Source organism: Zeus faber (genome assembly GCF_960531495.2).
Source record: "Zeus faber genome assembly, chromosome: 5".
NCBI lineage: Eukaryota > Metazoa > Chordata > Actinopteri > Zeiformes > Zeidae > Zeus > Zeus faber.
The window spans coordinates 11,967,327-11,991,343 of NC_137192.1; the positions used below are offsets into that span (position 1 = coordinate 11,967,327).

Consider the following 24,017-nt stretch of genomic DNA (forward strand, 5'->3'; position numbering starts at 1 on the left):
GGGGGGGGGGGGACGGGGACGCACGACCGCTTTTTTCTGTCACTCCGATTATCAGAGAACAAGGGGCCGGTCGCATCGTATTTCACACCAATTTGGTTATTCGATTTCTGCCACCGCCAGACCACCACCGCTGCATGTGCAGGACAACTCACCGTGGCGGTGTTCAATGCCAGTAATGGCTGTTCGGCGAGTATGTGCTGCCTGCGGAGTGTTTTTTCATTTAGTTCCGTTCGCTGTTGGGGCGAGGGGAGGGGGGGAAGTCTACTGTGGCTGTCCTGTTGCACAATGAATAGACTGAGGAAATAAACAGGTGTTCCCTCAAGTCCGAGCCATCCCCTCTGATGAAAGATTGAACTGAATGGGCACATCAGGTGTCCTTTTTCACATTTGCATGCACGACTGTCCGTCTTCACCTCGTCTACAAAAGACTTTGTCGTTCAGTGTAAAAAGCTTGTAAGAAAACATAAAAAGGTAACACTTGCATAATCGTTTTGGATAACAAAGAGTCGACTGGGACTGTCCCTACGGTCTCGTCTCCGGCTACTCTGTGTAACCTGAGGTCACTCCCAAGTGTCCCTAAGAAGAAGTGGAGTCAAACGCATTGTAAAGTGGAGCGTTGTGGGGTGAGCGCGGGTCGTGACTGAGTTTGCTCCCTCTTGAGTTCACTCCTTTCCAAGGCTTCTAAGATCAGGTGATAGGGGTGTTGCGCCAGCGTTTCCAGTAAAAGCCGACATAAAAATAAAAAATTGCACGCACACATTCACACTCACATGGAAGAGATGGGTTGCTTGACGTGGTGTTGCGGCAGCGCTCGGGCAAGCCGTTGACCTGAACCCAGGTGATCTTGGAGCCACGGATCCAGAGCCCCAGAGGAGGCTGCTTCTCCTTCAGTCAGGACAGGAAGACCCTCGCGTGCTAGGACTAGGGGGTTGGCTTACTCCTTTGGGAAAAAATACAAAATAAACGCCCCGACTTCCCTACGCTGGCTGGTTCTCCACACGGTGCACCCCTACCCCCTCGTACATGGCTTTGGGAGAAATGTATTTTTCTTTTCCTTGAAATTGACCAAGTCAACGTTGAGGCTGACATCGTGGGTCCGTCTGTCCAAATCACCTCCACCCTGAGGATCGTGAGAAGCTGAGAGTAACACACACACACACACACACACACACACACACACACACACACACACACACACACACACACACACACACACACACACACACACACACACACACACACACACACACACACACTTTTTTTTTTTTTTTTAGAAGGCCTCGTGCAGTTTGGGGCAGAACGCAGACTGATCCCCCTCCTCCTGCCGGTTCCATACATAGAACCCAGACACCTCTGTCAGGGACGGGCCTTTGGCTGGAAAACAAAGAGGAGGGAGGGGGGTCAATGTCAAAACATTAGTCTTGAGTCTAAAATCACTCAAACATGTTTCTTCCCGCTGAAAGGAGCCCTGGTACATTTTTATGAAAAGCATATAAAGTAATGTAAGATTTTTCCATTTGGTTCTCAACCCCAGGGACCCTTAGACGCCATTATTTCATTTACAAGACGTTAGAGAATGTACAATAACGTCTGTTTTCAGCCTAGTTTCACTGTCGTCTCCTCCTATAGTATCGACATGGATGAAAGTCGGGACTAAATCATATCTAACAATAACAATCTTCTCAGTTCAGTGTCAGAGCCATGATGTCATCAAGTGGGATCCCGTAGCCTAAGGTGTATCAAACGGAGGTTCTCAATATGAAAAAGGCTGGGAACCACCCAGACTACTGAACCTGAAAGCTATAAAGCTTAAAAAGTGAAGCTAGGAGTTGAACCAAATGATCAGCCGCTCAAACGTCTTTCCGAGCGCTAATTAAGTAACGTGCTAACGAACGCATCTTGATGACCCACCTGATGTAAGTGAGAGTTGTTGGGCAGCCCTGCCGTCCCCGCAACGCCGCGCCCATGCTTCCCGTGGATGTTGTTGACGGTGGGCGACTTGGCCAACTTGGGTCTGCCCGGGCCCGGACCTCCTCCCCCCACCGGCACCGCCCCGCCTCCACCGCCAGAGGCCGGGGAGCTCTTGCGCTTTTTGCCCTCCAGGCGGCCGTCAGACGCGTGATGGTGGTGGTCCGACGAGGACTGGTGGTGGACGAAGGGCCCCAGGGACAGCGTGGAGTCGCTACTGTTCATCACCACACTCATGCGCTTGATCGACTCAGCCGGGCTGCCCGAGGGGGGGCCCCGCGCCGGTGGCCCAGACGAGGAGCCGCCCGCCGCCCCCCCGGGAGGCTCGGCCTTTAAGCTGAGGGAGTTGGTCCGCACGGTGGGGCCGCAGTTCAGCCCCATGCTGTGCACGCCACTGTGAGAGGACAGCGAGGAGGATGAGGGAGGCGGCAACAGGTTGTGGTGGAAGGTGCTCCCTGAACTGCCAACATTTGCACAGTTCTTCTTGAAGGAAGAGGAGCAGTAGCTGGCGTTGGAAGAGGAGGACGAGGAGGTGGCGTGCGGTGGGGCAAGTAGAGAGCTGTTCTTCCTCTTCTTCCCCGAGATGAAGCTAGCGCTGCTACCGGTGCTGTTGGCTCCGCCTCCGCTTACAGAGTTGGGAGCGGCCGACAAGGAGGGGCCAGAGGAGCTCTCCCTGGGCCTGAACGACGATGCCTTGGCGCTGGGGGAAGAGGAGGACGAGGAAGAGGAGCGGGACTTGACCATCCGGCCTGAGACGAGGGGAGGAGCTGAGGAGGAGTGGGCTGAAGGCATCTGCGGCGACGAAGACACTTGTCGGGCCTGCGCGGTGCCATAGGCCGGGTGCTCACCCCCACCGAGCGGGGAGCCGCGGGCGTTCAGGGTGGTCCCATAGGAGAGCGCCGACTTGCCCTCATAGGACTGGCTGTAGGGGGGCTGGGCCAGGGCGGCAGGAGGAGCCAGGAGGCCAGAGGAGGGAGTGCTACCGTGAGAGTTTGTGCTTGTCCTCTGGGCAGCTGCGACGGAGGAGGAAGAGTTCTCCAAGGCCAATGGGATTTTCCTACAACAAAGAGTGATGTCAGTAAATATATATCCAGGAAGCCTAGACAATCCCTGTTAAGTTAGTGGCAAAAGTGAATTGTCCATAATAATAATACAAACAGGCACAGAAATGCATTCCAAAAAACATTTTTTATGGCAGGAGTCCAAAATCCATACATCCTCAGCATGCAAAAAAGGATGAACACACCGTGAACCACACAAGTTTTGCATTTGAGAGACTTACTTCCACATTTGAGAGTTAACATGCTTGTCCATCATGGCTGTCAGCGCACATCGCATCCGGTCCCAGCGCCGGTCAAATGTGTAGCAGCCCCTCCCAAACAGTCGACTTCCAAAGGTACAATACTGGGAACAAAGAGTGGATTTAGACTTCTAGCTCAGCAAACGTACCTGCTTCTTGTCCATCACTTGCTCCATGGGAAGAATAACCAGTATCCAGCTTCCAGGCTGACCATAGTATTGGTCCAGCAACAGACAATTTCATAATTTTAGATTATTTTAGAAATGTAATAGTGTATACGTTATTAAATTTTGAAAAATATGCAATTTTTATTTTTAAAATAAACTTGCTACGCATATATGGCATTCAATTTAACAAAATCATTTTTGGTTAGAAAATTGCGTTTCAAAACAACAGAAAAATAAAGACACGGTAAGACTTTCATGGCCAGAGAAGAACTCCCAAAAATTGTCCTGAAATGTGTTTTTCCCTTTGTACCAACTTCTGTTTTGTTGGTCATTTTGTATTGCGCTAGCCTGTAAGGTGAAATTGGAAAGGTTGGTCGGTTTTTAATGTCGTATGTTTTTGTGTGTACAAGGAAGTAGGCTTGGGCGATCGTGCACAATTCCAGACGGCGATTGCTGGGGGGCAGCCCCCCCTCTGATCGATTCAGAGGGGGGGGTCAGTTTCAGAACACCGTAAACTGCACTTACACCATTTCAACGCTCCAATTTTTCCGGTAAATCCTGGCAGATTTAAAAAAAAAAAAAGTCTCAAATGTCTATCGGTGATTGCCGATTTAATCATCAATCTGCCAAAGCCTACAAGGAAGGTAGGATCGAAGCTGCAGGCAGGTCATGGCTACAGCTGAGCCAGCTAAGAGGGTCAGCCTCGAGTTTAATTCATGTGCTCTAGAATATGTGGAATAGTATTATTAGTCAATTGACATAACTTCGAACTGTTTTTCCCCCAAACCGTGAAATTATTGTGAGTCTATTCTACCTTAAACAAACAACAACCAATTTTCCAGTCCAGATATTAGCGACAACAGTGGAGACTTACAGCTGCCGGTCGAGGGTGATAACCTGAATAGTGACAGTCCAGTTTCTCTGTGTTCTCCTCGCGCTCCTCGTTCTCCCCCTCGTCGCTGGAGGCCCGGGAAAAGCCGCCGGGGGCACTTGGGAGGTGGTGGGGCGATTCGTGGACCACCGTGGGTTCCCCCGGGGTACCCACACCTCCATGAATGCTGTTTAGGCTGATCGGGAGAGCAGGTGTCAGGTGGTTCTCAAGGCCAAAAGATCTTTTAAATCCAAATGATGAAAAAAAAAAAAAAAAGAAAACGCAGACTGTAAACACACTTACCGAGGAAGACCAGAGTTGTGAGGTTTAGCCTTGCTAGGTGGCAAAGCCTTAGTGGCGTGACTGGCGTCTGGTGCAGGGCCGTTGCCATGGGCCACCGGGTAGGGCTCATGGGCCCCGGCAAGACGCGTGGAGGGGTGGGGGTCCCTGAGAGGGGTAGTCTGCTGGGAGTGGGGGTGGTGGAGCTCCCTCTCCCGCTCCCTGGCCCTGTTCTTGTGCTCAGCCAGAAGTGTGTCAAAGCGTTTCCTCCGCCCCAGCACTGCCCTCCGCTGGCTTAAGGAATGTGTCTGAAGTTGAGAATCCCGATCCAAGCATGAAGGGGTGGAGTGGCAAGAGGAGAGATGTCTTGTTAGTTCATCATTCTCACTTAGAAAAACGAGGCGGTTGCCAGTTGTCAATTTATCTAAATAGATTCTCAAGTCACATTGTGTACCTTGGCTCCCATGTTGCCTCTGATTACGGGGATTGTTTTAGACTGGCTCACACACACTGACACAACGCCAAACCATTTAACACATTTGAACTGCAAAATTATGTCAGCTGGTTAAACCAGATAATGGGAGCTGATGTAATTGACTGCATAGCCTCACAAAGCAGATCAAATGTCCAGAGTGTGGAGAAGTTTGATCCAGCTGCAGGCTGGAAGTCATTTACTACATCTCTTCCGTCAATAATGTAGTCCTTGAAGCCCCAGAAAAATAAAGCAAAGCACGCCTTCAAGTAAACAAGCAACTTAAAAGCATCTTTGGCTGAAGGATATCAGGGAAACAGACTGGACTAAGGAAATAAACACAACTGATGACTCAACCAACGCCAGGCTGGTTGGATTTGTGCTTTGGATTTGAGAAACATGCTTGACGCTTTTAAACTTGAATGAGAACTGAAGAGATTTCAGTACATTTTGTGATGGGATGTGCTCGCATTTGCAGAGTTTGGAAATTTCTGGCCGGCACACAAACTAAACCTTTTTGTCGTTGCAAGCGTAATTGCTCTAGCACGCTCGACGTGTGCCCTACTGCGATAATACCGATTTCAACTATTTCTATTTCAACAAACAATGTTCATAGGTCAATAATGTCTGACAGAGATTCACAGATTATTCATGATATTAAATTGTGAAACGTAACGCTTAAGCCAATAGCTTGGGCAGTTGTTGAAGATTCAAGGAATTTACTTTAAACACAAATGTTATCTGGGCTCATAAAAAGATTTTTTTTAAAGCTATCCTTTTTTTTTTTAATATAGAGTAAAAAAACACACCAAATTTTCTAACTCTGAATCAACCTGGTCACAGCCAGGACATATTGTACCACGCCTGAGACACTGGGCCACGTCTCTCTGGACTTATGAGGCCTAAACTCTAGCCGGCGCATATAAAATCCCTTCAACCTTCCAACAAAGCATTCAGAGGGGGAAGGTTGACAAGGAGAAGGAAGGAAGTGGAGGAATAAGGAATGAGGTGCATGCGGGAAGCATCGTGAGACCACAAAAACCCCAACCGATGGAAACGCGAGAGACGACAGAATACCTTGCATGTTAGTGATCTTGTGCATGGTTTCCGAGCCGTCAGATCCACAACACCACAGTGGATATCTGGACTGAACTCCCGTTCTGAAGGCAGAGGATGGGGTGTATGAGGGGGAGACAGACACACTGTTATTATCACAAACATTAAGGTGAAACTAATAAAGGATGTTAATAATGAACTGTAAACCGACTGAAAAAAATGTATAATTATGTATGTATAAATATGTATATTTTTCAAGTAATTTAAAAAAAGTTTGTTGCATGGTAAAAGAAAAATAGGCTATACAATCCATTTCTTAAATACAACTTATGGCGGTGACATGTGCAACTAGGGCTGTGACGATTACTGCAATACCGCGGTCACGTGACATCACCGCGGGGTTGAGCTCATTAACGCAAAAAAATTATATATATTTATATAGATAGATATATATATATATATATATATAAAAATGTATGGGCGCATGGAGGAATGGGACACGAGTTTCCCCCTGCCCAGTCCCCGTAGTGTGTTTCTATCTGTTTTATTTGGAGGAACACGGGTGGCACACAGGCGCAGACAGGGACGGGGCTTGTCGTGCCTCGTCCCCGTCGTGCCCCATCCCTACGGAGTGGCTCCACAGCTCTCCGCCATCGGGGCACACGGAGTGCAGTGTTAGCGTATAAAAATATATTCATAATTCCCCTTATTTATAAATAGAATTTGTGAAGTCCAATAAAAGACCATAAAGGCAAAAAATAAAAAATAAATTAAAAAAAAAAACAGCCAGCGAGTCACACATAGATATCTAAAAAATGAAACGTCCAATAAAATACAAAAATCTCTCAGGATTCTACTTTGGATTCCCAATAAGACGCTTCACGGCACAGATTCTAACCAGCGTGGGTATTTGCTATTGCCCAGGCACTTGGTAGTTAAACCTCGATCTCCCCTTTGATGGCCACTAAAGCAGTGTCAGAAATGAAAACAATGTGCGTTCCAATCTCATGGTCACGTTACTGCACATAAAGACGCTTTTGAGTCACCCTGAAATCTGTTTTTAGTCTCTGTCTTTAACTCTACTACAAAAATGGAATGATAAAGATAATACAACTTAAAAAAATACTTAAAAGTCCTTCACTATATGAGAAGTGTGGCGCAACAGACGAAGCTGACCTGACAATCTTTTGTAGAGGTGTCGTCTGCTACTGGCGCTACTGCTTTCCTGCTTCTTTTCTGACAGGACAGACAGGTGGCCCTTGCCGTTGGGGATCTGGCCGGGGGCCAGTAAGGGAGGCTTTGGTATGGAGGAACAGTTAAGGCCTGGCTTGAGCGCTGAGGAGGAGGAAGATGACGAGGCGATGGTGGTGCTGCTGGAGCTCACAGTGGTGCCAGAGGAGGCGGCGGCAGCCGTGGCAGTGGGGGTCTGTGCCAGCTTGGCTGATGGGTCCACCTTCAGGTGCATCTTCTCCACCTTGACTGCCGGCGTGAGTCTGGGCGGGCAGGAAATAAGACATGAGGATGGCAGCAAAGAGGCAAAGGCTGGAGGTTATGCTAAACTAAATAACAAATTTTGCAACTTGGTAAAAGAAATAGCTTTTCATGTGCATCTTATTTTAAGGTAGCTTAATTTAGATAGCGGTTTGAGAGGGAGAGTCTGAACTTTTGGAGACCACTTCTTAAGGAAGCTACAACTGGGAGAGAGGATAGGAAAAAGAGTGAATACATCAGAGGACTGATGACAAAGACCATCAAAGGTAGTACGAAGCTGAGAACATGTCAGTTCCTGTATATAACCAGGCTGCACTTCTCAGGATCTGACATGAACCACTGACTTTGAAGCCTGGTGTGGTTGTACCTGGATGCCGTCAGACGATCACCTTACAGTCACAAAGTTGCATGCGATGAGCTGTAGCCAGCAGCGTAGCCATGTCCCGTCACGATACAAGCACATTTACATGGGACATTTACAACCTTATAAACGCGATATGAGTTCACTGTGCCGACAGCCTGCTTGGAAAGGCACAGAAAGCTTTTCCATAATTGTTGCGGGATTTTTAAGTCATAATGGTAACAAATATTACTCCTTCACTTCAGCTGTCTCAAACATTCAGTCACGTGATGTATCTAAAAGCACATCACGCTGCTACGACGAGAAAGGTACTTCAACAACCCTGGCATGAACACAATTTGAAAGCCAACTTACATCTTGTCTGGTTGCAGCACCCTGAATGGGGGGAAAGGAGGTCTTCGCTGACTGTCTGGCAGCTTCTCTTTGGCTGGTTTGAGGAGTTTGGAGTTGGAGGAGGAGGCAGAGATGCTGGAGCCCGCCGTGGAGGGTCGACCGGGGATCCCTCCGGTCCCGACGCTGGATCCAGAACCCGAGCTCAAGCCGGGCCCCGTCCCGAGGCTGCTGCCACAGCTCCGACTGCGACCCGGCAGGGGAAAGGGCGCTGCCGAGGATGGCTTGCTGGCCGAACTGTGTCTTCTCTCTGGAGTGCCAATAGGACACCATGAGCCAAAACAATAAGAGGCTAGAGTCCTCAATGAAACATTGCATGATCCATAAAAACAGAGAAATCTTTCCTTGTTCTCAGCTTTCCATTCCTAGTCTTACTTGAACATTAGTGAGCAAAAATATTTTAACAGCAAATAAGGAGAAACATAACAGAAAATCATTCCAAAAACTGCCTGAAATAGAACCTGAGTTGATGATGGCCGTTAAAGTGATAGAAGAAAGGATGGCGCAGGTACAGCCGAGGACAACACTGTGAGACGCTGCAAAAGGAATTACAAAAATAGAAGGAAGCAACAAATGCTGGGGAGTTGGAATGCACAGCACTCAAAGCTGAATATATTCTCTTCAAAAACATTTTGGCGCAGCAAGGTTTGTGGCATCATAGCTTGTGGCCGATTTGCCTTAAACACCTACATCGCAAGCGTCGACGCCTACAGATTTTCAAAGGACAACGGCACGGCAAGGGAAACCGAGGAAGAAAAAGTCTTCTGAAAGTCAACCTGAGCCCCTACCTAGTTCAGACACTGCCACACTTGAAGAAAGATAATGGGGACACTGCTGAATGAGGAGGAAGAAAAATAATGGGGACGCCGAGACTACAACTGAGGAGAGAAACAGGTTTCTCGAGAAGGCTTCTGTTTGAGTAGGTATCTAGGCCCGGTTAGCCAACCTCGTGCTGGGCTTGCGCCATACCGTGGGCTGGGCTACAGGCCAAAGCTCAGTCTGAGTGGGTGAGCCGCTTGTTGCTTGCAGAAGTAGTGAGGGAGGGGGGGACACACACACACACACACACACACACACACACACACACACACACACACACACACACACACACACACACACACACACACACACACACACACACACACACACACACACACACACACACACACCTTCCCTTTTTTTTTTTTTTTTTCAAGGCGAGGATTGCTTCCAAGCCCTCTTATGATTCACACCTATGGCTTGTGTTTTCTTTTTTTTTTTTCCTCTATCCTACCCAGTCATGACAAAACCCCCTTTTTTTCCTCTCTTCTAGGCAGCGGAACATCCCCAGGCAGTCAAACCCCCCCCCCCCCCCCCCCCCGCCGTCTCAGCCCATCCTAGCAGTCAGCGACGGCATAACTCACGCAAACTCGCACCAGGCAACCCTATCGTGACACTCGCACAATGCACTGCCAAACACCAAGAGCAAAAGCCAATTCCTGTGCCCCAGGAATAGGAATAATAGAAAAAAAGGAGTGAATAAAAAGAAGAAAATCGGAATAAAAAAGGAGGAGGCTTTTGGGCCCATTTCACACCATCAAAAAAATAGTTGGATCATTGCTTGTGGGGAATTCCTGGCTGCTAGGGAAAGAAAGAGGGAGAGAGAGAGAGAACCGAAAGTGCTAGAATATATTTATATTTTCTGCCGTGTGAAAACGCTCCGCAAACGTCACACAGCATGACCAGCTTCAGTCTACGCAATAACGCAAAAAATATGACATCATTAGGCCATGTTCCAACCCATTTCATAGCAGTTGCTATGAAAGATCAGAAGAAGCCAAAGATGAGCCACAATCACTGCTGTTCTTGCGATGCTGGCGGCCGGGTGGGCAGCGCTGCGAGCAGACATGCCTTTGTTCGATAGTTTCACAAACAAGAGCTTGCAGCCTCCCGTCTGGACAGGTGAGCATTACTCCTGCTGGGAGCAGACCTTCAAGAGGAGAAACACCACCTGCCTGTAGGCGGATGGGCTTGAAGCAAGGCGTCAAAATCATATGAAGACCATCTCCGTGGAGCTGACAGCGGCTTTGCCACACGTTACTGCTGTGTGAGGTCTTCCCCAAGTGGCAGAGACGTGTGTGTGTGTGTGTGTGTGTGTGGTGGGGCGGGGCGGGGGGCATTACAGCAGATAGAGTACAGTTCCCACTGTGCCATACTAGTACTACACTTGTAACCTGTGCCTTCTAATCCAGCATAGCTACCCAGATACGGTTCAAAATAATGTCTGATCTGAAGCACGTACAGGATCTCGTCTTCAAGATTTGGAGATTTCTTCTGCTTCAGAGAATGCAATACTACTTCCATTAAAAACGAATTTAAATTTTTTTTTTTTTAAAGCTTTTATTGTGGTCTAGTTGGGGAAAGTACTAGGGCTGCCTCCTGAAAGTTGACTGGTCGAATCATTAGTCAGAAGCCCGTCAGCCGACTGAGATTCTTCAAGTGGAGCAGCCCCCCGTTAGTGTGCATTACAATACAGGATAAAACAGATGGAAGCTTACAAAAATGCACAGGGATAACATTTCAATGAGGAATTATAGATAAGGGGAATCATAAATATACTTTTATATGTGTGGATCGTCCGTGCGGCCCAGTCGCCGTGCCCCGTTCCTCCAGATAAAACAACTGAAAACAGTGTGGGGATGGTGCACGGAGGAATGGGGCACGACTCGTAGTCTCGTTAAGATTATTTTCTGCGCATAACGCATGGAGAGGGGGTGATCGGGGAAAAAGTGTCCCAATTACGCAGAGTTTCCATTCATTAAGCAGACGTTAAATAAAATAACCTACATCAATAACAACACTGTAGTTGTGTGCCGATCGCGGGCAACCCAACGCCGGCGGGCGCATCGTCTATACATTCAGAGATGGAGACAGGTGCGCAAAATGCTCCACAATCTTGACAATGACGGGCGCATCATACAGATCCAAACGATAATGTTTAGTTAAGGCTACGGTGGTTTCCGAGCACCGGAGGGCAGACATTTAAATCGGGCATGGCACTGAAATGAGGCACCAAAATCTGCATTGCGCTCCGGTAAATACCGATCGTATAGGAACCAGTGCCATAAAACATGATCATGCACGGGATGATCATGTTTTAATTCAGAGTGTGTACAGAGAAGAGGGGCTATTCACAGATGGGTCAGTTCGTTGTCAATATGTGAGAGAGAGAGAGAGAGAGAGAGAGAGAGAGAGAGAGAGAGAGAGAGTGTCAATGTGCTGCAGAAAGAGCTACAGTTAAATAACATTTTAACCATTTTACATAGTAAAAAAACAAAAAAAAATTAATAATAATAGAAAATCAATATGTGGTGGTCAATGTTGATATTTTGATAGTTTAAAATACAAGGTTAAAAATACATTTAAAAAATGCTTGGCGATGCAGATGCTTAGGTCCGCTGGGGAATCAACTTAAGCCCAGTGTGCTTGGAATGCACTGGCGGAAACCCTGCCTGTCTATTATGAGGAGCCTTATTCTATCTGGACTGTTGTATGCTGTTTCACAGTAGCAATGAGGAGCCTCTTCGGGTGGGAGGAATTGTACTAGTCCCCCCTAGTGGCTGACCTTAAGAGGTGTTGGTGTGTTAACATTACTTTGGAAATAACTACCTCCAAGTGACTACAAGCCTGTAAAAATGTTGAATGAAATATTATTATGATAAATAAGAGTTGTAATTGGAGCTTTGAATCTTATGCCAAAAGTATTTTGTAGTTTGTGTTTTGGTGTTTAGTTCCAAGTAGTTCTCAGGCTACATTTATAGTTTTTATTGTTTTTCATGTCTCATCGTTAAATTCCTGAGAACATCAGTGGAAAAACCAATCTGGTCACTGGTTCGTACGATAAGACAGGAATGGCTATTATTTCCCTCCATCTAAAAAGCATTTACTTAAAATAGGATGTGTGTATTAGGATTGAACAGTATATCAACATAAGTACATTTGCTTTTAGAAAAACACTACAATTATGCGCACACACAATGAATCACCGAATATCCTGTCACACCAGAAATTACCGTAACTGATTCCTAACCACAGACTGTATAAAAAAAAAATGGACATAGTGTCTGCGACGTCACCCGCTGAGTTCACAGCTTTATAGGTTTGGGCCTCTGGGTCTTGGTGACAGTCGGAGGAAGGAAGAAACACGCACACCTTACTTGAATGTGAATGAGAGACCCGTCATTCAATGCCATTACACCCTCAAATATACCTTGCTTTAAACCATAATATCCAGTTTACAGAACGATAATCTTCTAAATCAGAGCAAAGACGTCCACTTGAAGGAGAAAATAGAGCTATTGAGACCCTTAAGTCTAAAGGAGAAAAAAAAAAAATATATATATATATATATATATATATATATATATATATTGACTGGTGTTCTGAAGCCGGCCTCTCAACATGTATTTCTTTAGGGTGGGAGCAAACCTGAGCACCTGGAGAAACGCATGTAAACATGGGAGGAACATGCAATCTGTTCCCTGTCTGGTTCAAACACAGAACCTATTTTTCTGTGAGGCAACAGTGCTAACCACTGAGCCATCACAGTGATAATTAGCCGAACTGCAGTTTAAAGCACTTCCGCATTGCCCTCAAATTAACTAATCTGCTGGATATCGCTGTCATAAATACTGGTATTACCGGCACCTAAGAATAAATAAGCATATGTGATTTTGAAGGATCTAGCAGCCATGGTTGAGTGGGGGGTGAGATCACCTCTTCATCGTGAAAAATGTGATTGAGATGCGGAGCGGTGCCCGAGAGAAATTTACATTCAAAGGTGTTGTTAATCAAAGGGCCCAAAATAAATGATGGCAACAGCACAAACTTGTCAAGCATACAATTTAGACAAGTAGGACATGCTCCTGGATCAACATCCTCTCTGCTTCCTGAAAGAACAGTCCTTTTACCCAATTACTGCCCTTGGACGTCGTCGGTGCTGTAGCAGAAGATCGCATGTTCACCAGACCTTGAGGTGTAGACTTCCTGTCATTGGTTTAAAGTGGCAGTGATTCTAGACTGATCCAAGGTTTGATTTTCATTTTAGGTAATGAGTAAATAATTGTAATGTTTTGGTGCTAGCTTGGAGATGTTGAAGTTTAGGAATAAAGTAGGTAATAGTTATATTCACATGTCAGGTTGGAGATGGTTAAGATTAGGTACCAAGTAAGAAAAGGTCATTTTTTAGGAACACAGCAAAGGAAGAAAGACGCTACTGTTGCATCACTCTGCTAGCCTGGACAATGAAGACCTTTAACTGCTGCTTCTGCCAAAACTTAGATCACAGAATGCCTGAGACACTTTCTGGATTAAAAGTGTCAGCTAGAAGAAAAGGCCAAAGCCGGGATGGTAATTGACCAACTGTAAGTACTTCATGGACTGCAATGCATCATAGTGTAGTAGTGTGTCTGATTGATAAGGTGAAAAGTGCAGCAGCTAATGGCAGCTAGTAAGCCCAAGTAAGGTGCATAAGCACCTGTTAAGAACCTAGCATTCCCAAAGTCTTGTTTTCTTTGAGAGTGCTCGTACATAGAAGTGGGATCAAATTGGGCCGGCAGCATGTGCCATTTAAGTACTACATTGTTGAAATTCCAAAATCCACTTTCCCACCCAAACAATGTAGATGGCTACAAACAACAAACCACGATTTACACAGGGATGTCACTCACAGTATGAATTGCGATGGTACCATTATACATGCCTACGTGGAATCATGTTGTGAGTATTCATGAGGAATCATGTTAAGGTATTTTCACGAAATTGTTTTGGTTCTGAGACTTAAACATCTTAGGCTGCTTTATATTTAAATCATATTTTTGGTGAGGAAAGGTACAGGTACATTGTAGATGCAATACACCAACTTAACTTGGACATGCAGCAACGTATGGTGATCTGGAAGAGTCTGATTACTTTTTCCAAATACTTCATGTAGCAACAGCCACTTGCCAGTCAGGTACACTACACACACAACCCCGACTCACTCGCAAATCGCCAGAAGAATTTTCACAGGGCTTTGGAATACTATTCTATATACTAATCTAAAATTCTAGAAGTTCCATAACGTTTGTAAGGACAGTCATAAGTCAGTCAGGGCTCCCATGAGCTTGGCCGCTGTAGGGGTGTCCTGATGGATGCTTGGGCTGTAAAGCAACTTTTCCATCCTTATACAATGCTTTTGGATAGAGGAAGTGTGTCCATTCCAACCAATGGCACTGGTAACATTTTAACCCCTAATTGACATGCTATGCCCTTTTTTGAGCCAAACATCACCGAACGTTGAATTTGAGCGTGGTTATCCTTTTGTGGTTGCTGCCATATTTATTTTAATTCCTTTACTTTCATTTCAATTCATGAAAATGCTTTTCATCTGGAGATTTTGCTTTTGTGCTTAAAGTCCCTGTAAAGCAAAGATAAATGTGTTCTGAGTTTGTCACACCACAGAAAAATGCGTTATTAACAACCCAGCTTAATTTGAATGAGAAAAAAAAAACAAAAACAAAAAAAAACAGCAAGTATAAAAAATTAGGTTTTAAAATCATGAAAAACGGCAGTTCCGTCTTCTGAGACGCTGGGGGCGTAGACACTGAAGACGCTGAAACCACGCCCAATCACATTAATAGTGTTAAATGTTTACATTGGAGTAAATTCCATGTTTAAATGTTCTGCTGAACCAGTCCTATGTCTAATTGCTCACCTCAAAGTGCCGCTGTCTGGCTGTCAGACTCCCTGCTCTACGGTGCACCCTGCTGGCTCCTCCGTAGGCCAGGTCTACTAGCCTGCTAGCATGCAACTAACGCTAACGTAACCAAATCCCGTGCGGTGAAACTAACGGGACGGTTCTTTTGAGTTGAGTCTTGTCACATGTTTTCAGCAATGATGACCAGTAAGACCAGCTTCAACCCACAGGCTGCAAAGTGATCAAACAGTCAGTAGCTAGCGACACTGCCTGAGAAGTCAGAACACACGCATGCACTCAAACACACACTTTGCTTCACCGTAAATCTGACCTTAGCTTTATCTTGTACATTAGCAGGAGACATAGACCCACACAACTTTGTAAACTACATAAAGTTGTAACCAAGGAATTGTAAACACACATACAACCAAGACTGGAGAGAGAAAAAAAAAAAAAGTTTCCCCCTTCTCGGGTTACTTTGTGGAGAAGGAAAAGCGTGGGGGTGGGGGGGTGGGTAAGGAGCAGTGTGGGGTTAATACTCAATGTGTTAATGTGCCAAATATCCACACCAGCCCTCCAGGGTGGAGTCGATGTGCTGTAGCTACTCCACCTATCCACCGTCTCTGTTGTTCCTGTACCGCAGCCTTGGCCTAGCCCCTCCTCTTCTCTCAGCTTTACAACTCACAATATTGAACCACAGTCTCCAGTGGTTCTCGGAACGGTGCTGGCATTTTGGATTGAGACAATATGTGAACGTATGCGTGCCTTCTCGGGTGCACATACTAAGAGTGGAAATGTGTGTGCGAGACAGACTTACCGTAATGTGCTTGGAAGGCCTGGGGCTTGACTACCTGACTGCAGTGGCTGCACATCACCAGGTAGAAGTCGTCCTGTGCGGGACACTGGCCAAATATGGGCATGTCTGTACACAGAGCAGAGGGGAGACAAGTCAGCGAGAGGCAAACAAACGAGACCTGCGTTCAAGTGGTGTCCCAACTAGGAGCAAAATTCACTCCTCTGGTATGGTATTTTGCATTTGTTTTCTCTACAATGCAAATGTGGTGGTGCACAACACTAAGGTCATTTCCCCCCCCCCTTTTTCCTATTTGATCGTGCGTCCAAGTACTGGAATGACAAAGAAGTGAGCACAAAGTTGACCTGTGACTGTGCTGGGAATCAAATGAGAAAGCAGAATCTGACACACACCAACAAAAATCAACAGTGAAAACCATACAAAGAACTTTTAAGACAGACTGACATGGGGCAAGGTGTGCACCTCCAAATTGTGAACTCCCAAGTAATGGTCTCTTTTCAAAGCAGAAAATGTGACCGAGTGATAAGGACAAGGAGAGGTACGGGCCAAAAATCCAAAGGTTACCCGCCACTGGGAGAATGAATTTTCCTTTCTCAATCACATTGGCCCTATTGCCACCTATCATGAGAGGTACTGGTAGCATCTTAAAACACATCAAATCCAGGTGTAGTAGTGACCATGGGTCATGCCATGACCCAAATCACCCATAGAAGTTGTCAGAAGAACATTCAGTCAGTTAATGTAGTTAAAAAACAAAAAAAAACAAAAAAAAAAAGAGAGAATTCACCACACATGAAAACACATTTTCCATAAAGTGATCAAAACAGGAAGTGGACTAGAATCAAAACATTGTAAGTTGGTTTGTAGTGTCATTTTCTATATACCGCAATAGATGGGAAGTGAGCACGGTCAATTTTCAACAACACGAATATTGCAGAAGTTTGTTTCTCTGATTGAAAGAATCATAATTTCAGCCCGTATACCAATGTCATGAAGGTGTAATGTAGCCTTGCGGAATATATTGTGAAACATACACACAGGCAACATACACATACATTTGCTGCACTTGATATAAACTATGCAAAAATAATCAAAAAAAATCTTGAGAAAAATCGAAAGAAAATGTTATCAAAATAAAAACAACCCGCTCATCAGCTAACAGGGTGCAAATTAAGCATTTCACACTGTGATATGCCAAACACAAGTGCACAGCTGATACAACTTATATAAATGCCACCCACCAACATCATACCAGCCTTCACATCGACCAAATGTATAGGGTTGTGCTGCTCTTCACACGAATGTGATCAAAATGCATCCTGGCACAGAGAACAGCAACCACCAAATGAAGGAGGCTAATTAAGAAATTGCCTGGGGCCTGAGAGGAGTGGAGGAGAGAATTGGAGTCTCTCTCCAGTACATACTCCACCGGGGACGTCAAGGGTCCTCTAGCCTTCAGTGGTGGAGTCTGGAAGAGATGAGAGCCATTAGTGGCAGTGCTTACAGAAGGGCCTACCTGGCAGATTCCCTCTCAGAGAGGTCATTTGCAGTCTAGTTTGGATGAATCTACTTAAGAGAGCGTCTTAAGACACTTGACGCACATTAAGTGTCTGCTTCAGCAACGGTGCAGTAACAACACTTATTTCCACAGCTATTTGGGTATGCCACAGAGAAAGTCCAAATCTATTCAGTGAACAGACAAAGGCATGTGAATAATTGAGAACTCGAGTGGCCTTATCCAATGACCAAAGCTAAAGGCTTGACTGCTCTACAAAAGTGAACAAGTGTGGAGGTGTGCTGCAAGGATAACATTCACTGCTTCCAAATTGTGCAAGTTAATACACAGACTGGACGCCCATCTTCCACCTCCAAGTTCTGGGCAACCGTTGGTCCGACTTGCCAATTTTCAGTGCATTCCACCTGGACCTTTACTGTTGTGCCACTGAACCCAAGTTACACGTTTAAATGATCTTTAGTATTCTTTGTTTGAACAAGCTTCTCCCAATAGGTTCAGGGGAAACACAAGGAGAACATTGGAGTCAAACAAGCCAACACACTTCCTGGCAAGATCAATAACAAGGTCAAACAGAACCCGTTTTGAAAACGCTGCATTGTTCACTGTAGTGCGTTCTTCTAACGGTTTGCTGAGGAAGAAGTAGTCTGGATTGCCTTGCCACTCTGCATTCACTGCACTGGCACCGACTGTACCACTGAAACGGTCTGATGAGAAAAGTGGTGGAAGGCTATTGTGTCGGCCCCATACTCACTCTCCATTTTCCTCCTGTGTGGGTTGGACAAGAAAAGGATAGAAGGAAAAGGGGAAGTCAGCACTAAGGCGGGAGGCACAGGCAACGAGCACGCAGAGAACGTGAGAAGACATGAGCAAGAGGAGACAAAATGATAGGGAGATGCTCGAGAAAGGCGGAGATTTATTTATTTTATTTTTATTTTTTTTAAAACACACTCTGGTCTTGGGCCTCGCAAGACAAAGAGTAGCGCAAAGAAGCCGCGAAAGAGAAGGGGAAAGAGAGAGCGAGCATCTGCAAACAGAAGACAGAATGAGAGTTAATTTCAGTGTCCTCTCCCATGGCAGTGATGAATGATCTAGGTGGTGGAGCGGTAACCGCTCTGACCGGCTTTTATCAGAAAACGGGTTAGCTCTCTATACACACACACACACACACACGCACTCAGGCCAGCAGAGTCTGACCTGTGGCTGACATTCAGAGCTATATTTCCCAGTTGCGCTCCCACTATGATTCTTACCACTGTAAAATTATAAACGGAAGACAGTCACAGGGAATGCATCACTCACCAGTCACATTCATGATAATCTCCATGTGAGGGTGCGCATTAAACAGGCTGTTACACCGATGGGAGAAAGCTGGTGGTGAGTCATGGTAGAGAGGTGTAGTCATCCACTTGTAATACCCCCAATTTACTCATACAATCACCATCTCAGAGACAGAATGAATAACATTGTCATGAGAGCACATGCTCCAGTCATTGGGAATATACAGGAGTTTCTGAGCCTAACAACATGGAGGATGCCAGTGGTCCAATAGTGCCAAGAAATGGGAAAGGAGATGCTTTGAGGATGTTGAGTGCTGTTATGGATTGCAATTCACATGACCAGTTGATCTATCTGCCTTGCTCTCTAAAAATCCCCCCTGACCTTGCGAGACAATAATACCGTCCACTTCCAGCATTTCCTCAGCACCAAGCAGACAATATCTATTTAGGTCAGCCAACACCTCAAAGCAGGCAAGCAGTTTGTGGAGCCCAACGCCATTCAGTTACGACAAATTGTCTCAGCCTCTTTAACCAAATGAATAAAAATATAAAAATAATAATCATTGTGACAGTTCTGGTTTTACACCAGAGCTCCGTTTGTATCATTGAAAACCAATAAGACACCAATCGTTTACTCCCTAAATCATGCGACGGCTTCAAAGTATGCACACAGGCTGCATAGTTAGCCAATAAAAGAGCAATGCTAGATTAAAGCCCAAACAGCCACACCACAGGGTAAGCCTTTAAGGGTGTTTTTTTTCTCCCCACACCTAGATAGTCCTCGGGTTGTATCAATACAGCAGTTTGTGTGCATAGGTCAGAATTTTGTAAATATGCATTTTATATAACATTTATATAGCAGTTTATTTACTATTATCCCACATTGTTCTGCGGTTCATTCAAATCCCCACTTCCACAAGTTCTCACTAAATACGTTTGACTTGTCTACATTTTTGTGTCTCTTGCTGTTCATGTATAGTGGCATGTTTCTCTTAGGGGAGCCCTGGTTTCAAAGGGCCTAAGATGACGTCAGGCCTGAGCAGTGCCGAGCGGCCAGGCAGCAGCACAGATTCACGTTACCCAGAATTTCCAGGCTATGTTTGCTGTCATTGGTCTGAATAACATGTTCAGTGTGGACTACAGCAATGTTGTGGACAACTGTTCACACCTACATCAGGCCGTACCAGGGTTCACTCGGAAGCGGAGACTGCTTCAACCTCAAATCAAATGTCTGTGTTTCAGTATTCAGGAAAAGGGATGTTTCACAGTAAGGTTTCTACCAAAATACCACGGTTCACGGTATTTCATGGCATACATTTTTCCCCATTTGTTTTCTGTATATTCAATTAATAAAGGGTTTATATAAAAAAAATAAAAACATGGCTTTGCCTCTGACATGGTGCAGCACAGAAAAGCGCTTGTCGTGGCTCTCAAATTCACAGAAAGGGCAAAATAAGCGACACGTATCCAAATCCAACCAAGATCAAAAAGATGTGAACTTTAATTCCCCTCACTGTATGTTGCTGCTGTGTGGTAACAGACAGCCAAATGTTGTAATAACCCATAGAATTTGTCTTGTTTGCAGATTGATGCAAGCGTGCCTATACAGGACACTTTAAACCCCATGTGTTTAGTTGTTGATTGAGACGATATGATTTCAAACCATCATCTTTCAAGTCACGGCTGGACCTAGAAAATCAACATAATTTCTGACCAGGGAACTAGGAAATGTGTCAACTAATCGACCGACTGTCTCCATGTCGACAGTAAAAAGATAAATAAAACATTTAACGTTCTAAAAATGTTACTGTTTAAAGCCTTTTCAAAAAGTTCAAAGAAAAAAAGAAATAAAAAATAAAAACTAGCGGTACCGTTTTGTGGGATGGGGATGGGAGAGTGAGCAGAGTGTGTGCACGTGGTGTTTGCGCTGCAGGACTTCTGCTTTCTCAGAATTCTTTGTAAGAAGATCACCGATTTTTTTGTGTGCCCGCAATGCAAACTACCGCCTGTCCTGTCCCATAATGTACACACATCACACATATGAGCCACGTAGCAAAAGGAGGTTTCATATATGTCGGACTGCCATCACGTCCAGGTAAAACCATGCAGTTCTCTGGCATTTTTATAGCTGAATTTATATTGAATAGCTAATTCATCATGATTAACTTATTTATCTTAGCCTACATTTGCAAATGCACGCAAAGAAAGGCATTGTTGATTTGGCGAAATGGTGGAGCACAATACGCAGCTCGGATCAGTGATCTTTTATCCAAACAAAGTGTGTGTTTTTTTTTGTTTTTTTTTTTAACTGAACGAAACAAAATAAGCCCTGTGTGTAACCGTGCGTAACGGGAATGCCTTCTCAGTCACGGTCTTACATCCCCCCGATACGTCGACTCACAAAGAACTATGTCGTTAACATCCCTATTGCTGACATGCAAGTTTAAATATTTATTATTTGTCCAACCATGGCTCAAAAATGTATCTCCTACTTCTGTAATTACTGACTTACTTTGGTGTGTGCACCTTTCTTTACACTCCTTGTGGGCACTTGTAGCTGGATTGCAGTCAGACTAAAATTCTGGTTTTAAAATAGCAATGCAAGTAAAATAAAAAAATGAATCTGATGTGTGTTTGACCAGATCTGTGAGGTAATGAGGTTGTATAAGACACGTTTAATATAACTTACTATTGCATCATTTATTTCAATTACATGTTTTCTAAGGAAACACGGCATTAGTTAAAATAAAAAGGAAAATGTTCCACCTTTCCACCAAAAACCAAATTTTACATAATGTACTGTATATACAGCCATATGATAGAATGGACCCGTCCTACACCTTGGGGAATGTCCACACCCCCCAAGAAGCCTTACATGGTTACTTTACTGAAATTGTGTTTACCAAGAGTAGGTAGATGAACTGTTTGTTAACTGCTAGATGTTTAAAGCTGAATAAAGTGTAATTCAAGGAAAATTTTCACTAATATAAACAAAGTCCGACTTCCCCCACCCCTCTACCTTGTACTCTTTTGATCACCGTTTTCAATTTAGCATACTGGACATTAAGGTCTCTTCTCCAGCCACTTCTACACTCATGCATGGACTCGCCGCCATTTGGAGCTAAACATGTAGTTGTAGCGTCTACCTGAGCTTTACAGCAGGGGGAGAATAGCTAGTTAGCTCTAATGCGCCGTTAATAAGAAAATAGAAAAGTACATGTAGCGGTAGATTGGGGAGCATTCTGACTCACTTCATTATCAGAAATATTGCTTAGAGCAACTTTCGAGTTCATTGTGATGCCAGCCTTTGAGCTTGGTAGGTGCTTAATATTATGGGGGGTTTTTTTGTCATAAAACATTTTATGAAAGAACGAATTACCCCACTAAACATGCAGGTTAGAAGTAATTTACAACTTTTTGGTGAGAAATAAATCACAAATACTCTGTAGGGGGATTAATGAATGCACACATTAAATAAGCTGTTAAATCATTGATTAGAGGGCATGTATTCAATGCACACAAAACGATTACAACCTTGTAATTATATTGTTAAAGGCCTTTACAGTAAAATATATACATACAGTACAGAAAATCAATTAAAAGCAAGTATGGTTAGCAATTTAATAATTTAAAGTGTTATAAGAAGTGTTTATCACCCCCCTCCACATTTGCTGTTCTTTTGTACCCATTACATCTCTTATTGAACTTTGAACTGCTGAGTGAAGGAACATATTAAGTTCAGGTAATGTGAGATCAGAATATGACAACTTAAAAGGCAATATCTCATTATATATGGCATATGAAAGTTACTGAAAGAAAAAAACATTTTAAGCTTACTTGCCCTCCTCAACCCACCATAGAAACAGTCCACAAACGGCAGCACAATGCCTTTTGCATTGAGGGGAGACCCAATTAATATAACAAATAGGTTCAAATAGCAGTGAACACGAGCCGATTGCACTGAACCACCTACTAGATGAGCATCATGATCACAATGATAGTATGTCTCCACTATAGGCCTCCACTAAACACTAAGTTGGTGATACCGATTAAGTTATTTCAAGTACGAAAGGAGACGTCAAATAACACCGACATGTGTAACTGATCTCAATAGGTGACAGGCTCGATTGCAATATTCTTTATATGTTACATGCAATCCTACAAGTACGGTGCAGTGAAAAGATAAGGGGCAAATTCCAAGGACTGTGCAAAACAAACCGAGTAAAAATATAAATGAAAGTAACACACCAGAAAAAAAAAAATGACACACACACACACCCACACATATATCTATACACACACACACACACATATTCACACACTTATATATACACACAAACACACACACACAGCTACAGACAACAAGAAGCAAAACTATCTGTAAGCAAAATATATATGTAAGTATATGTATGAATATGTCTGTACAGTTGTGAAACGGAGTATGTAACTGATCTAATATATATATATATATATATATATATATATATATATATATATATATATATATATATATATATGAGCCAAATTGAGCTCCAATTTTGAAACGTCCGCATGTGAACATATGAATCCGGGTGTGTGTGTAGAACCAACACATATGTTCGTGTTGGAGAAACACTCACCTTCTCTGCACAAACGCATGGCTTCTCGATTTTTCCCCAAGTCTTTGAAACTTTCCTCCGGCTCTGCACATAAAAGAAAAAACGCAAGTCAACCCCAAATAAATAGTTGCACTTGCTCCTGCTGTTGCTACCAGTAAGCGTTTCTTCATACCCCCACCCCCCGACAAACTGCACGCTATCGGGTTAAAAAGATCCCCCCTGTCCACACTCATGGGCCGGCCGCTCGGTGACTTATTACCGTCGGCGCCGGGGAATTTGGCGGCGTCGACCCAGCTGCTCCACGGCTGTCCCGGCATGATTTCTGGACTAGGCAGGGATCTCCGCTCCGCAACGGTCGCCATTGCTGTGGAGCCTTCTCCTCCCCGCTGGATCTGCTGCTGCTGTTGCTGCTGCTGCTGCTTCAGCTGCTGCTGCCTGGCCGCTCTGCGCTGCTCGGCCCTGACGTCATCTTCGGCCCTTTCCGACATTCTTTCCGCTACAGGAGGAGGAAGAGCGGCGCGGCGTCAGTGAGAGGTTCGACCCTTTTTTTCGGATTCGGTTCCCGGCGAGTCACCCGGTAATAAATGAATAAACAAACAAACAAACAAAATAAATAAAAAGAAGGGTCGTCCCATTTCGCGACGCTTCGTTCGATCAGTTGGTCTAATAATGCACAGGAGGAGGTGAACGGGAGTCGGGAGAATCTGTTCGGCTCTGTTGAACGCAGAATTCTCGCACAAAA

The 24,017-nt window shown here is 44.7% G+C and overlaps 1 protein-coding gene across 1 annotated transcript; it reads right to left on the minus strand.

Moving 5' to 3' along the window:
* Positions 1 to 1,005: 1,005 nt before the first annotated feature.
* On the minus strand, positions 1,006 to 23,766 carry atxn7 (ataxin 7). The gene is made up of 11 exons (XM_080001394.1): positions 23,535 to 23,766; positions 23,297 to 23,359; positions 15,888 to 15,992; positions 8,320 to 8,605; positions 7,290 to 7,606; positions 6,135 to 6,217; positions 4,610 to 4,893; positions 4,310 to 4,502; positions 3,251 to 3,372; positions 1,912 to 3,025; positions 1,006 to 1,374 (listed from the first exon to the last, which is right to left on the minus strand). Exons 1-11 carry the CDS (start codon positions 23,761 to 23,763, stop codon positions 1,357 to 1,359), a joined length of 2,814 nt encoding a protein of 937 aa, XP_079857520.1. The 5' UTR covers positions 23,764 to 23,766; the 3' UTR covers positions 1,006 to 1,356.
* Positions 23,767 to 24,017: the final 251 nt, after the last annotated feature.

Coding starts and splice junctions, on each gene's coding strand:
- atxn7 (XM_080001394.1), bottom strand. CDS start 23,763: ATGTCGGAAAGGGCCGAAGATGACGTCAGGGCCGAGCAGCGCAGAGCG. Junction 8,606..15,887: donor GGCCTTCCAAGCACATTACG/GTAAGTCTGTCT, acceptor TTGGCACTCCAG/AGAGAAGACACAGTTCGGCC. Junction 6,218..7,289: donor CCTCTACAAAAGATTGTCAG/GTCAGCTTCGTC, acceptor CTCTGCCTTCAG/AACGGGAGTTCAGTCCAGAT.